General features: G+C 42.2%; 1 protein-coding gene across 1 annotated transcript in view; it reads right to left on the bottom strand.

The window, feature by feature from the left end:
- Positions 1 to 14,881, bottom strand: part of ADAMTS17 (ADAM metallopeptidase with thrombospondin type 1 motif 17) — a 205,812-nt gene that overhangs the window by 49,729 nt on the left and 141,202 nt on the right. Inside the window, exons 14-16 of the mRNA XM_009289472.2 lie at positions 10,670 to 10,790; positions 8,087 to 8,161; positions 2,467 to 2,547 (exon numbers count right to left, since the gene is read on the bottom strand). Of these exons, the coding sequence (XP_009287747.2) occupies positions 2,467 to 2,547; positions 8,087 to 8,161; positions 10,670 to 10,790 (277 nt within the window). The remainder of the gene's footprint in view (positions 1 to 2,466; positions 2,548 to 8,086; positions 8,162 to 10,669; positions 10,791 to 14,881) is intronic.

The raw sequence follows: 14,881 nt of genomic DNA, 5'->3' as shown, positions 1-14,881 counted from the left end.
TCCTATTGGAACACTCCTGCTGCTATTCTTCAGCTTAGGTTAGCAAGACATTGGGTATCTTTTCTTTGTGTCCAGTGTTCCTTGAAAGAGAAAACCCTGGAAAGCTTAGAGAGGTTCTCCTGGCTCCTGACCATGAACCAAAGAGCTAAAAGCATTCAGAAGCTTTAAAATAGCCAGATTTTTATCTATCTTTATGTGATGCACACAGGGCCAAGTCCTGCTCTCAAATGTACACAATCCTAATCTTCACCACCCAGTGGGGAAATATCTGCTTTAGTCAAGGTTATGTGGTCACAATGAAGGGCAGTCGCTAGCTCCACATAAGACTCTCAGTGCTGCAGCTATCTGCCAAAGCCCAAGCCCCGGACAAATACCCTGTGCAAATCCCACCAAGACAAACAAAAAGGCTGGCTTCCAGAAGGCAGAGTATTTGCAAAACCCAAGGAAACACTGGCTCTCATTGTTCCACCAGTGCTTTGCTATGTCAAACATCTTACGTGTAGGCGTAATCCTCTCCTAGCAAGCCGTCCGCAGTATTAGTGGAAATACTAGCAGTAGTGATATGTGCTTCCTACCAAGAAGTGGCACAAATGCCAATGCTTTTGACCTAAGGGCAGCTGAATGACATGATTTGCCCTCTTTTTTTCCCCTGAATCTGGAATGAAAGACAGAGAACAAAAGCATCTTTCCCAGTGATACTGCCAACTTTGGCAGCATCTCAAGACTGAAAACCAATGGCACTAGACCAGAAATCCTAAGACACAATCACTATGTAAATGTTTTCAGCGGCATCCTATATCCCAGTACTGGATATTAATGTCTCTTTTTGGCTGCGGAGGTGGAGGGTTATAATCAAAAGACATGGAAATCAGAAACGAAGGGTCCTAGTCTGAGCTTTGCTACTGACTCCCTGCACAGCCATGAGCAAGTTGCAACACCTCAGTTTCCCCTTCTGCAAAACAGAGAGCAACAAGCTTCATAATCATCTCAGAGTTCCTACCACAGGCTTGATAGATCTCTGGAAGCAATTCCATCTTTCAGAGTGCTTTTCTATCCTAAAACCTTGCAGTGCCTCCGCTCTGAGAAGCTCACTTTGAGACAATCAGAACATGCACAAGTGAAAACAGTACCTAATATTTCCCAGGCTAAGGGACAGCTGGAACATGCATCTGTTTCAGCCACTGCAATGAGAATATCAGCATGTGGAAGGGCTGAAACACTGTTTGTGTTGTGAAAGGACAAGAATCGTGTTAATAAGCTCATCAACAGCAAGAAGAGCTTAGATTTGACAGTGCAGGGACCTATAAGCTGCAAAAGTTCACTGAATAAAGGAGGAAGTTTGGGATTTTCTCCTATCCTTTTGTTTTCCCACACAGCATAAAGAACTTAAGAGAGACAGAAGAATTCCCCATTTATGTGTGGCCATGCAGCTCTGAGTGTGCAAAGGATGTTTCAATGTGCTGGGTGTTCTTTTGGGCCTTGGACAATTTTCCTTCAACTCCCTGCTCTGCCACAGGCTTCCTGTGTGAATTCAGGGCAATGGGGCATTAGCATTTCTATGACTTGGTCTCCCTAGAAGTAGATGGGAGATAAAGCATCTATTGCACAGCAATGACACACCTAACATTGGAGAGAAGAGGCAGAGACCAGGCTGACAGACATATAATGTAGCTGACCGGTCGCATTTTACAAATACCCTTCCAATCTTTAATCTAAGTGATTAGTAACTGGACAACAAATTCGTTGACAGACTCTGCCCTACAACAACCTCACATACAAATCTGACCCACCATCCATGTCTAAAACTTTGTTTCCAACAGGGAAAAGAGGAGAGGAAGCCTGTTCCCCTCAAAAGGAACGCAGAAGTAGAAATGAGAGAGGATTAAACAAATTGTTTGGCCTGAGAAAATAGAGGCAGGTGGACTAGAGGCTGCAGCTAGCCCATCTCAGAGTGCAGGATCAGGTCTTGGATACAACATCAAGTGAAAACCTGCTGCTACGGGAAATGGTGCAGGCAACCTCATGGTCAGGTTATTGAGGGATATCAGCTGCCCTGTCCTGCCTCTGCTCCAGTCTGAGCTGGACGCCTTCCTATCTGTATCTCTGCCATTCCTTCTCTAAAGGCACTGTTCTCTTTCCCACTCCCTCCCCAAAGTGGTGTGTGCTCCTGGCAGCTATGTTCAACCCGGTGCCAAGTTCTGTTCGGGAACTCTTCTGTCTATATAAAAGTATTCTCTGGTCCTTTCAGGTTGCACAGGGCCTGTAAGTGTCACATACTATCACATCAAGCAAACATCATGAAACCAAGCCATGAAAGCAGAGAGAGATTGCAGCAAGAATGAAATCAACAGCCACCTCCTGGCAACAACAAACCTGTCATCTTACAGGTCATTTAGAGAAGGGTCATTTTAACAGAAAACAGAGCTGAGTTTTGAATCAAAACATTTTTTTCTTTTGTCTTTTTACCCAGAAAACTGTGAGCAGGTTTATCCTCAACCACTCTGATCCGCCGGGCACCTGCAGGGATCACAGCTGCTTCGATGTAACCTATGGCAACAAAAGAGCAGATGGATGAGAGCATGCCACAGACAGCCAGAGGCATCAATCAATCATTCAGTATCTCACCATGAAAAAATCAACTCCTGCCCAGGTTGGGGAATGGGTGGGAAACACTTCAAGTGAGATCCCTGTGTTGGCAGCCAAGTTTCACTGCTGTGACATGCATGGTTATGACTAACGTTTCAGCCTGAGAAGAGGGAGAGAAATGCACATATGCTGCTTAATGGTGACTTAAGGCTTGTGCTTGGGCCTAATTAGATTTGCTCCCTTCGAATCACCCTGGCTCTCCTGTGGTACTGACAGGGATGAGGGCTGTTCCTGAGCTGATGCAAAGTGTCACTGTCAGGAGCAACACTGAACATCACAGAACAGATACCTGTGATTTGAAATGAAGTTTCCAACAGATGCTGCTGCTTTCCCCTCCGAAAAAAACCCCTGCTCGAGGCTGTGATCAGTATCAGAAAGGACTCACTTCCACAAAACATTTTGATGATGCTAAAACTAAACAGCAGGAATTAGCGGGACAACTGGGGGAAAAAAATTTGTTTTCACTTACACTTCAGCTTTATACAGAAATTCTGGAGGATATAATGGTAATGGTCTTCTTGCATCGGGCTGCTAAACAAAATTCCACAGCTCAGATTTAATGCAACAACAGAGCTGAAAGTTTCTCAAGGACTGACCATCAGTCACCTCTAAACACTGCCAGCAGACACACATGCCAAATTAGACCATCTGAGCATCTGACACGGTAGGGAAGTTTTTACAGCACCCCATCATATTTTTATAGAATTCTCTTGGTTTTCATCTTTCTGAAACTCTCTTGGCCTTTTCATGCTTCCTTCAACAACCAGCAATACAATACAATTATACCACTTTTGACTAACAGAATAACAGTAGTAATTAGGAGCTACAAGGAAATGTAGCCTATTTTCCCCCACCACGGAGCCATGTGGAGTTACGGACTTGTTCCATGGGGTGGAAGTGGTGCCTTTAAACTATAAAGCTGAGGAACATCAGGGCCCATTTCAAAGGTCTGGGAGCCAGGCAGAGTTTATCCACTGGCTTCACTGGACCCTGGCTTCATCAGGCCCCGGTAAATGACACTAATCTCATCGCAATGGTGACTTGATTCCTTCTAATTGGCCACCCAGTTTACTTTGCAGTGTATAACTTGTCATCTCTTTTGGGTTATTGCTCTCCCCTTTCTTTTAGATGTTAAGTAGCTTATCCTGTATGTTCCCTCATCCCTTTTTTTTGCTTTAAAGGGCTGTGTGAAACTGTTCTGTGTCAGCCCTGCCTTTATGGAAATCAAGGGCAGAATAGAGCAATGGGTTGGAGAAGTGCTGGCATAAGGAACAGTGACTCCTCTAGCATTCAGCAACGTTTGGGGAGCTATTTTAGGGGTAAGTGCAGCTGAATGGCCGTGCTTCTGCTACACTGATACGGGGGCCCTCAAAGGAGGATGCTGACAGCCTCATGCATCTCAGGACTAAGTGATTCTGTTACCATTAAGACATGGAGTGAGACAGATGGGGATTTTGGGTCTCAGACTGTGGATTCATTTCCACCTGTCTGAATCAGCAGAGTGCCCAGCCCCTTTGTTGTGCTATGAATACGGCTTGAGCTCTTGGGTTTCATGAGGTGCATTGGGTGGATAGCTGGTCGGGGCTAGACTCACTCCTTCTTTCCCTGATCGTTGTATCTGAATGACACTTTCCCTTTGACCCTTCAGCTCAGTTCTTTTTGCACTTGTTTCTCCTTACTTACTTTTCCCTTACTCAGGATATCTCAGAAACAGTCAGTCATCCCTTGCAGGAAAAACAGAAAGAGGGAGAGCAGAGCTGCTAACCAGCCTGTGTACAGAAGCCAGAGCAGTGGCTCTCCCATCCGCTGTTACAGAGTGGGTTTCACTGGGAAAAATCATTACTTCCAGGGTCATTTTTTTTAAGGCAATACTGAAATCTGTTATGAAATCAAAGCACACAGATGTTGGATTTTGTTCTAGACATTGCCAGGAGTTGGTTTTTCATCAGCTGAGATACCCAATTACAGTCAAAACAGAGTGTTTCAGAAATCAAACATCCTCACTGCACCCCATGCATCTGCATATAGACCCAACCGACAATTACCACCAGACATGAGCACACAGCAAAGGTGTGATTAATGACAGTCCGTCATGGGGAAATAGACCCTATGACACACCTGAATACCCCTGTTAGGAAGCCAGTTTGGAACATGCCCAAGTTTCAGGTAATTTAACGTACCTACTGGGGGACTATTTACTTATTTATTTTTTAAAATCACATGCCAGATACAAATGCCCAGAGCTAAATCATGCAGGCGTTGGATACAAAGTTACACTGAATTTAGTGGAAAGCCAGTCACTAACTTCAGCGAACTTTGGATCTGTCCCCTGACCTAGCAGCAGCCAGGAGTGTGTCACACTGCTCTAGAGGCGAGCGAGCTGTGGAGCCATGCTTGAGGTTCAGCTAGCGCCATAAATGCGCTCTCATTTCATCACTGTGCCGTGAGAGGAACACCACGTGGAAAAGTTGACTTTTATGTCACTTTTTACAATGGTAAATAGTGGAGCGTAAGCTATTAATAGCGTATTAGTTCTGGAGACTGTTTAGTTTGGTCTTATACCAGATTTTTCTCCTCATGTAATTTCTAATCCTGATTGATGGCTTTGGGGGGTTGTATTCACAGCTCCTGAATAAGAAGAAACATACCGTGCTAACTCACTGAGATCATGTGGCACAAACTTGACTGCTGACCTTCACTCTTCTGTTAGTGAACTGCGAGCCACTTTGCAGTTGTATGGATCTGACCTGTCCTTTCAGAGACGAAGCAGAATTCTTGGGCATGTCCCACCAGGAGTGTCTTGACACTCCCATTCATGATTTCCAGCAATATTGTGTGAGTTAGTGGTCAAATCCTATTGCAAACAGACTATATAACATCCATGCAAATTTGCCACAGGTACAAACTCAGATCGCTACCACCACTCCAGTCTGGTCCTTAGAGCTAATATGAGGCTTCTGGTCACAGAATATTCCTGATCTTTGAGATAACTGCACCAGAAAACACCTCCATTGTTTTCCAGGCACATTTTATTAAGCAAACTGTAACTGCAGATTGCCAGAAAGATTATCAAGTGTCAGCTAGTAAGACCAAAAAAAGTCTCAGAGTTGGCCCTCAGTCAAGGACTCTCAAAGATCTGTTAGGTCTTAGGATAATTGTCTGCAATGCAGGGATTTGCAAGGTTGGGCTTAAAGTTCTGCTTTAAATGAGGAACTGGTTAAAGACTGATGAGATTTGGCAACTATCAGGCATCATTTCTAGTAATTTCACCCATAAATCAGCCTGTTAAGATGAAGCTTTGAAAGTACAACAGGAGAACTTCATTATTTGATAATTTATAGTGCTGTATGTAGTATACTCCACCTTGGGAACAGTTACTTTGGCATGCACCAATCTTTCTGGATAATTTGCATTACATCAGTGTCTCAGGAATGTAAGACTGTGATTGAAGCAAATCCTAGATACAAATTATATGGTGTAACTCGTATTAGGAGAGACACCAGAACAAAGAGGTGGCTTTGTCATCAAGGAGATTAATATGTGAACAGTGGCTACTGTATCTTCATTTAAATGCTGGAGAGATTTGCAAGAGGAAAGCAGCTCACACAGGAAAATCTATTGTTAGCCATTGTTATTATTGCCAGAAAGAACAGAAAGTTTAGTGTGAACTTCAGAATGTCACTGATCTACTGCAAAACTGTTCTCCTGGTTCACATTGCAATGAAAGATGGACTCCGAGGTAAAGGAATAATTATCCCATGGCTGAAAGTACTGGTCTCTGGGCACTGTACCTTCATGTCTTATCCCTGTACACACATGAAAATTAGGTGTGAGAAAGTCAACAGTGCTCATCCCATTATCAAACTTCCCAAAAGTGCTTTGAACAAAGATCTCAAGGTAGAAGCCAAGGAAATCAGACTGCCCTGCCTACCTGCTGGTCACGGCCAGCACAGCTTCCTTAATATTTTAGGGATAAGCACCAGCTGGGCATCTCAGTTTCCATGACCTTTCCCACCTTGCAACTTTTGCTGAGTGCTAGTTGTTGCAGTGGAGTGGAAATATGCCCAGTGGTTAACTGCATGTCCATTTTCTGAATAGTTGTGATGATTCTCACTTGCTATTATCTTGAGAGTAATTCCTCCATCGGCACCTGCCCACTTCCAGCCATGGGATAGCTCATCGGAAGAAAATCATTTCACTGGGGAGCCATGGATAGATTTCAAAGCCTGCTACTATTGCTGTGAAGTTGGTTGCCAGGATTTCTAACTTGCATGTTCTGCTTAAACCCTTATAAGACATCCCTCAGTCAGCCCTATGGCTCTATTTTTTCATCATTTAGATGTACACCCTATTGTCAAAAAAAGTTTCTTGTGTTGGCTAAAGATGCTCCTAGCCAGCTCTACAGCACCGCTGTTCAAATATCCTTTCTTTCTTTTAAATATGTGCTGGACAAGTAACATCATACACAATAAAAAGCCTGCTTTTTCACCATCTTAAAAAGAAAAACTGCTAGCAAAGATACACTCTTCAATTCCCAAAATGATAGTTGAAACAACTGGCATATCTCACCTTCTTATGTTCTGCCATTAAAAAAATCCAAATATCTGTGGTCCTTCTTTTGGATCACAGGCAAAGGGCAGCAATGAAAATCTTGATATGGCTGAGAAAAATCAAGAGAGACAGATGCAGGTCTCATTCTCAATACAGGTCTCTGAGCGTTACAGGCACAGCCTTGGAGTCTGGACAGAAGTTGTCAGTGATAAATCAGCTACCCAACAGATACGAGCCAAAGAGCTGTCCTTTATTTCTAGGCCCCCTGTACAGTGGCAGGGAGACAGAGATGGACTTCAGAACAAGTCTGTGTTTGTTTTTGAAAAATTATTTTGTAGAAATAGGTACAGGGCATGCTGCCAGTCAGAAGTAAACCTCAGTCTAAACAGTGCATTCAGTTGGCCTACTGAAGGTAGCCAGCTGCACACAAGTGTATGTGATGTTTAGCATCACAAATAAAGGCTTTTGACCTCCTCCCCAAAAGAGAAATGGAATCCATTTACAGCTGGATCACCCTGGATCATAGGTGGCAAGATCTGAACTGCTGGACTTCCTATAAGGCACTTTGAATGTTCCCCCACCATGCCCCACCAGGGTGGCAGAATCTCATCTGTGACACTAAGGTTGGAAAAAGAAGAAATAGGCCTGGTTCTTTTTACTTAGTTAGTGAAAATTTGGCTTGCTCTCATGCAGATAGGTTTTCTAAAAAGAAAGGATCTGTACTTGATACCTTTGACAAACCAAGCTAAATAGTAAAAGGACTTGAAGTTTATCCATGGCTTTTGATACCAATCTCCCCATCTAATCCAACCAAAAGAAGACAAAGAACCAACACCAAAGGATGTCACCAACACCCACTGACACTGCAAACAGCATTCAAGTATCTTACACGAGAAACACTTGGGAATAGCCTTTGCCTTTGCCATCACACATGTCGAAACCTTCTTACAATGACTATTGGTTACTAAGAAACAGAAAGGAGTTGGCATGGGTTTAGTTCAGTTAATAGGGCTTGACAACATAATTTGCAATCACAGGACATATAGGGACCAATCTCGCAGTCAACGGACTCCCACGTGCAGAGCAGCTGAGGATCTGGCCCAAAGGTTGCAGCTGCAATTCCCAAAACAGATACCACTCCAAAACAATCAATGTCTTGATATTTGAAGTCTATTCTCTTCTGAAATAATAAATCAGCATACTTGACTCAGTGTGTTGGCCTTGACTTGGATTGCAGCAAGTTTGTAGGGATTTGCCACTGATGAGTGCAATCGTTTACATATCCAAACCCTGACTCTGTTACTGTAGTCATATTGTATATTCTTCTTTGTCCCAACTTTTGTCAGGTTTTTGTACATATTTGCTTAAATGTCAGTGTAAAGAAAAAAGGCCAATTTCTTTCTTGAGTAACCTCATGTTCACTTGTGATACCTCAGACCCAACCCTGGAGCATGAGATTCAGTAAGTTAACCTGAGGACCTGATTCTGAGAAACAGCAGTATATGAATAGAAATTGATGGGAGTAACTCACAATGCATAAAATGTTTGCAGAATCGGGCCTGGGAATCACAAATGAAACCAACAAGTCTGTTTTCAGTGTCTAACATAAAAGAAATCCAAAAGCAGGAAAACATGAACAGTGAACAATTAAAAGACTGTAAATATTCTTTCAATTTTAGTAGGCTAGGATGCTCATTAAAAGAGCATAATTTAAAAAAATAAAAAGCAAAGATTATTTTGTTTGGCATATCATGGATGTCACTTTTTAAAATGATTCCCACATAAAATTTAATTCCCTTTAAAATTAGTAAATCAAAACATCTAATAAATGTTTATGAATTATAATTGTAACAACAATTATGGATTATGTGAGATGGATAACGGTGGAAACATTGCATTGACAAAGCAACATTTTGACAGGTTTGTGCTTCTGAGATGATCAGCAAAGAATAAGGATCAATAAATGCTTGAACACTGACCACGATTCAGTCAGCCATCTCTTCTTATTAGGTTACAGGGTGCTGGGGGTGAAAGCCTCCCGTAGCGTCCTGGCAGCCAGCCAACCAGTTAAGGCTGAAACGGTTCTGTTCGTACAGCCTTGTAAAGTTACCACCCTCAAGCAGTGTGTCTAGTTGGAAACGGGTGCAACCTCCTGGCAGTGACCCAGAAATTTCTTACTTATCCGCACAAGATGTTTCGTAGTCTTATTGGAAAAGATAAAAGATAGTTACTCTTCAGGGGCAATTAAGAAGTTCATGAACAGCTACAAAATCCGCTACAGAAATGGAGAATAGTTTTTTTTCAATGGAAATGAGAAACTTTTCCCACCATTTGCATCAAATGCAAATGCCTTGACATAAGTAGGTGGAAAATAACTGGGACAAAAGAGTCAAAGGCAATAATGCAGGAAATCATTCAACAGGTTGGCCTAGCAATGCAACAGCACAAATGTGCTCCAGAAAGATGTGGTGGAGTTGGAAATCCTACCTGCATCTCAGAGGAGGTGACAGATCACAGCTGGCTCCACAGATAAGGAGCAGAAAGGTGCAGAGGAAGAGGTCAATGAACAAAATCAGAGCCTCAGACTTCAGTGCTGAGAGCTTGATTCATGGAAGCGGTTAAGCACTGGTGCTGCTTTAGTAACTAAACAGCATTGAAGTGTGTGCTCAAAGGGAATCTTTATGTGCTTTGCTGAACTCAGTCCTGGAGTAGCATGTGTTGAATGTATTTCTCCACACAGAAATGGCAATTCTGTATTCCCTGAATGTGAAATAATTTTTTCTGGACAATTCCTTCCTCTTGGAGCAGCTTGCAAGTCCTGAATCTGGCTTTCCCTCCCTTTGCCTGATTAGGATGTGTGATAACAGGTTTCTCAGAAGCGCAATACAGAAACTCTGGAACAAAGACTAATTCAAACACCAAGCTATATATACATTAATGTTTAACAAGACAGGGGAAAGTCTTAAGGCTGACTGGAAGCTCTTGTATCCTATACTGGATACTATTGCTGGCAGGGAATCAGTAAAAATATTCAGAGGGGAGTGCTGTTTCATTTAGCTGAGATATCCTGATTATAACATGAATCATCTGCAATATGCAACATGCATCATTCTGAGCTCTCAAAGAGCTCAAAGATGGTGCTGAAATCAGACTTCCCTCGTACTGGAAAAGATACTGTGATTTTTGTCTCTTATTTAAAATCAACAGCACCGGTAGCATTCAAAATGAGAAACACGACTTCATTCCGAATTTCAGACAGAGGCAATGGCTGGTACGCGGACAACTGAATAAGAAGCAGACAGGATATCACACTTGAATTGAGTTGGGTTTTGTTTTGTGTTTCTTATGTGTTTACTAGAGCAGATGAGTCCAATGCTATCCGAGAAGAAGAGCTATTACTACCACTGTTTAACTCTCCTCAAGCAGTTAAGAGAACCTCCTCTCCACTAAAATGCTGCTGAGGGTTACTCACCCATCCCCTTGGTGTGATTGAAGTCGCCTTTCACCACTTTACAGGTTTTGCCATCACCACTGCAGATTCCACAGCGATCCTCTTTGGCAGCTGAGCCAATGATTCCATCGCAGCCAATTTTCTAATGACAACAACCAGAGGTCCCCATTATTTTGTTTGCAAGGTTAAAGTATCTCTAAACATTGAGGTCAAGACTAAGATAGACATCTGACTGAAAACCTGAACGGGAAGAGAATACTGTGAATCAGGGGAGCACTCATTTGGAATGGTGTTGAGTTGGTTATTCAGCAACCCCCTTCTCTAACACTAAGAGCATGAACTTTGATTCCAAAGATTTAACTGAAGAAAGTTTCACAAACACTAGTTATTCCAGACATCATCATAGATTTCATACTAACCCACTCCAACTTCCTTCAAACACAACAGATTAAAACGTTTCACGTTTGTATAGCAATTTCCACCCGAGGAGCTCAAAGACAGCCCAGAGAAATGGACCACTACTGTGATACTTCGTTTAGAGAAAAATGTGACTTCCTTAAATGAAAATTATCCAAAGTAACCAGAATCCTGGTCACAGCCTTTCAACACACAAAAATTCAGAGTGCTGTTACAAGTTCCAGTGCTGTTCACTGAATGAGCTCTGCTTCAGATCGAGATGTTAATGAGGATTGTAACATTGAGTTCTCATTACACTTTTGCAATACCTGGAAAAAGACCTCATTAATCAAATAGCTCAAGATACCTGCAATGCAAAAGTACTTCAATGGAAGCAGGTCAGGTTCATATCTGGCCAATCCGTACCATAAGATTGCTTACACAATTATGAAATTTTCCATATGTTTGCACTGTATTAAGCTTAGTCATTCAACTGTAAAAAAAAAAAACTAACAATTTCACCTAAAGCTTAATTTTAAATGGTATTTTCATAATTTTCTATACCTACCTAAACTTTTTCCAATAAAAATCTGCAGCTTTGCTTCCACAGACAGGTATTACTAGAATAGTCACAGTATTTTTCCTGTAGCTATAGAGATTGTCATGGCAATCTTCCTTATTCACAAACCATTTACAGGTTATGATGGTGACCATTGCACATTTGCAGACCTTGAGGTTTGTCTTGACTTATTGTCATTAGTCCATGTAAATTGTTTTCTGTCCATGTAAGACCCTCAAAATAATCAGCAAGTATTACTCTTAAAACATAAATTTCTACTGAAATAAAAGTTCTTATTATGCAAGTTATTAGCAGAGATTCTACTCTTAAAAATAAGCTGAGGATTTATTCTCTTTAGATAAACAGTTTCTTGGCAAATGAGTTAGCAGGACTGTCACTAATAATACTTATTTGAATAAGGCTGTTGGGTCTCTCCCTTCCTCGCCTTCTTATAATAAAGCCAGAGGAAAGTTGGAGAGATATCTTAGGGAACAATCAAAACAACAAACATTCTGAAAAATAGGGTAAGCAGGGAAATATTAAGAGAACTTGGCCTGTTTATCTGAGACTGTCTGTGTGTAAGCAATGTGATTTGGACCCGAACTCAAACGTTCCCCTTGTTTCAGAAGACACTGGCCACTGCCTAAGTCCAGATGTATTACAGGGATCAAAGATTGCCAGCAATCAGATGTGTTCTGATGCAGTGTTTGTCTGGGTAAATCATTAGGCAGACACATGCTGAGAAAGGATGATCATCCTAAACACATACAAGGGAAATGCTGCTCATTAACTAGAACAGCATGTAAGCTGGTGGACGAGAACGACAGGAAAAAAACTGTATAAATGGGAGTTAAAGAAAGGTAGGAAGAAGACCATGGAGTTTCTGGCAGTTGTAATTCTCAAGTCTAAACTTCACACCCATGTCCAACAAATAATTTTGGGATATTGAATGTGATTCTGCCCCCAAAACAGAAGGATGTCCCAGCAGTTCTCCTTCCAGGAAAATAAATATGATTTATTAATGGGGTTGCTGAAAGGCAGCTGGAAATATATGTCTGCCTGCCACCCTGCTGAGATACTGGAAAGGCTGCATTTAATTTAAGACTCTAGTGCTATCTTTTATTGTACTGCATTGTTATTAGCACTATGTGAGCACACAGATGAATAAAGGGAATATAATGAGTGTTGAACCACACTTATTCCCAGTGCTACATGAGGAGTCTGTAGGACTATAACGGAGGCAGGCAAAGAATGGGGAGTTAGCAATCACATGCTTTGCATTTACGCTGTAGTTTCCCAGATAATGTAAACCAGTGCAAGCCAGCAAAGCCTCTGAAAGAATAAATCCCCCCTCTTCTGACACTGGGGTTCAAGACAAGCTATTTCCTCCCACATTTACTAGGTTACTGACACACTTTGACTTTAGAGACCCTCTCTGAAGGCATGAAAAGAGCACCCACTGAATCCACAAATATACCTCCCAAAACCTTTGCTGTTTTTTACCTTTCATCTTCACCCTAATTCCCTGTGAGTGGAGGAACTGGGAATGGCCCTTGCAGCCTTCCCTTCAATGGCACCATCCCTCCCATCCGCAGGGCAGACTTTCCCTTCGATCCAGGGCTTGAGGATTAAAGCCCCCATCAGATTTGGGCCAGGAAATGGCTTCTTACAAAGGAAAATCTTTAAGAGAATAAAACAGTTTTCTTTCTTGGCTTCAAGATGAAAATTGGTGCATTCTTGCTACTTTATGGGGAAAAAATACCTTGGAAGCACTTTACTCTTGTCTACATAAACATTAGAGCCCATACCCCCCTCCCCAAGCCTTCCAATCATTTCCAAAGTAAAAGTGTATTTAATAACAGTACATAATGAAACAGCTTTTGTTAAGATTTGACAATGGATTCCAAAAGCTGCAAAGTCATTTAGAAACACATTACAGTGACCACCTCGGTCACTCAGATCCTTTGAAAACTCCCCACATCGAAAATACTGCCACTCTTAAAACAAGTGCAAAGGGGAAGAGACAGGGCTGGAAGGGCGAGGAAGCAAAACACAGTGAGCATCACCCTTCCTGGGAGGAAAGTATCTGCCAGCAGTCCTTGGACTGTTAATTGAGAGATATGGCCAGCTTTCTCCAAGGTGAGAAAGCCCCTAAGATTCCAGCACTGGGGGCGAGAAGCTTACGCCTGAGCCCCACCAGACCGGGGGAAAGATCTATTGAGTCTATACATCATCAGCTTCTCACTGACATCATGCTGTATGCTATATGTATTATACTGTCAATCGTTAAAATAGATAGAGCTGTCCTCAACCTGCAGAAAGCTTTCAAAAAAGTGAGGGCTTAATTAACTGTATGCAAAGGGAAAATCCCAAGTTTCACTGCTCAAAAGTCAAGTTTTCACAGTGCAGAATCAATCCCTTAAAACCCAAATAGTTCAAGGGAGTTATTTGATCTTTACCATCTCTAACTTGTTTTGTGCTGCTTCCTGTACAGTCCAGCATACCAACCAAGGTAAGGTGATTTTTTTTAATTAAGAAGCAGAGAGAGAAAGGGGAAGCTTTACGTTCTGAAGAAAGAAAGACCTTGTAAATAACATCCTGCGTGTTTTCTGACCCAAGAGTTAGCCTGCAGGTGAGCAGACTGAGTCCATGGACCAGTCCATCCAGTGATAGCTGGATACTTTCAGTTCCATCAGTCTTGAATGGACTGGTGAGAAGGGAAGCAGTTTTGTATTCTTACCAAGATGATCCATTAAGGAGTGAGCAGGACACGTGGAGCTCGTCTGTGTTCAGAAGGAATAATGGAAAGTAAAAAGCCAGCCTGGTGTAACCACCATCTGTTTAGTAGTCTGTGGGAGCATTTGCCACTGTCAGCCCTGATCTTGGAATCTTGGAGCTTCCCTGTACCAACCAACATGAACTTGGACAGTGATATCCATAACTTTGGCAAAGGGATTGCTGTTGACACCACCCAGGAGTTCCACCTCCTGCCTGTACTAGCTGTTGAAAGCCTGCAGTGCTGCAGTACTGCTATTAACAGCATCAACTGGACAAAGAGGAAGCAGATTTTAACCAAAGCCAGTCCCTTGCCCATATTAAAACATGGGAGTGTTGGCAAGAAACTTAAAGATAGTCTTTTGGGGCTTCAAGTCCTCAGCATGGACAGTCACAACTATATCCACAGGTTTCTTAACGATCTTCAACCCAGGCAGTCTCCTACTCTGACACCATGTTTTGGAACTACCCATTGACCTTTAAATTGGCAGGTAACTGCACGT

The sequence above is a fragment of the Aptenodytes forsteri genome, unplaced genomic scaffold (assembly GCF_000699145.1).
Source record: "Aptenodytes forsteri isolate BGI_AS27 unplaced genomic scaffold, ASM69914v1 Scaffold605, whole genome shotgun sequence".
Taxonomy (NCBI): Eukaryota; Metazoa; Chordata; class Aves; order Sphenisciformes; family Spheniscidae; genus Aptenodytes; species Aptenodytes forsteri.
The sequence above is the reverse complement of the archived record's forward strand: the minus strand, read 5'-3'. Positions and strand labels throughout refer to the sequence as shown.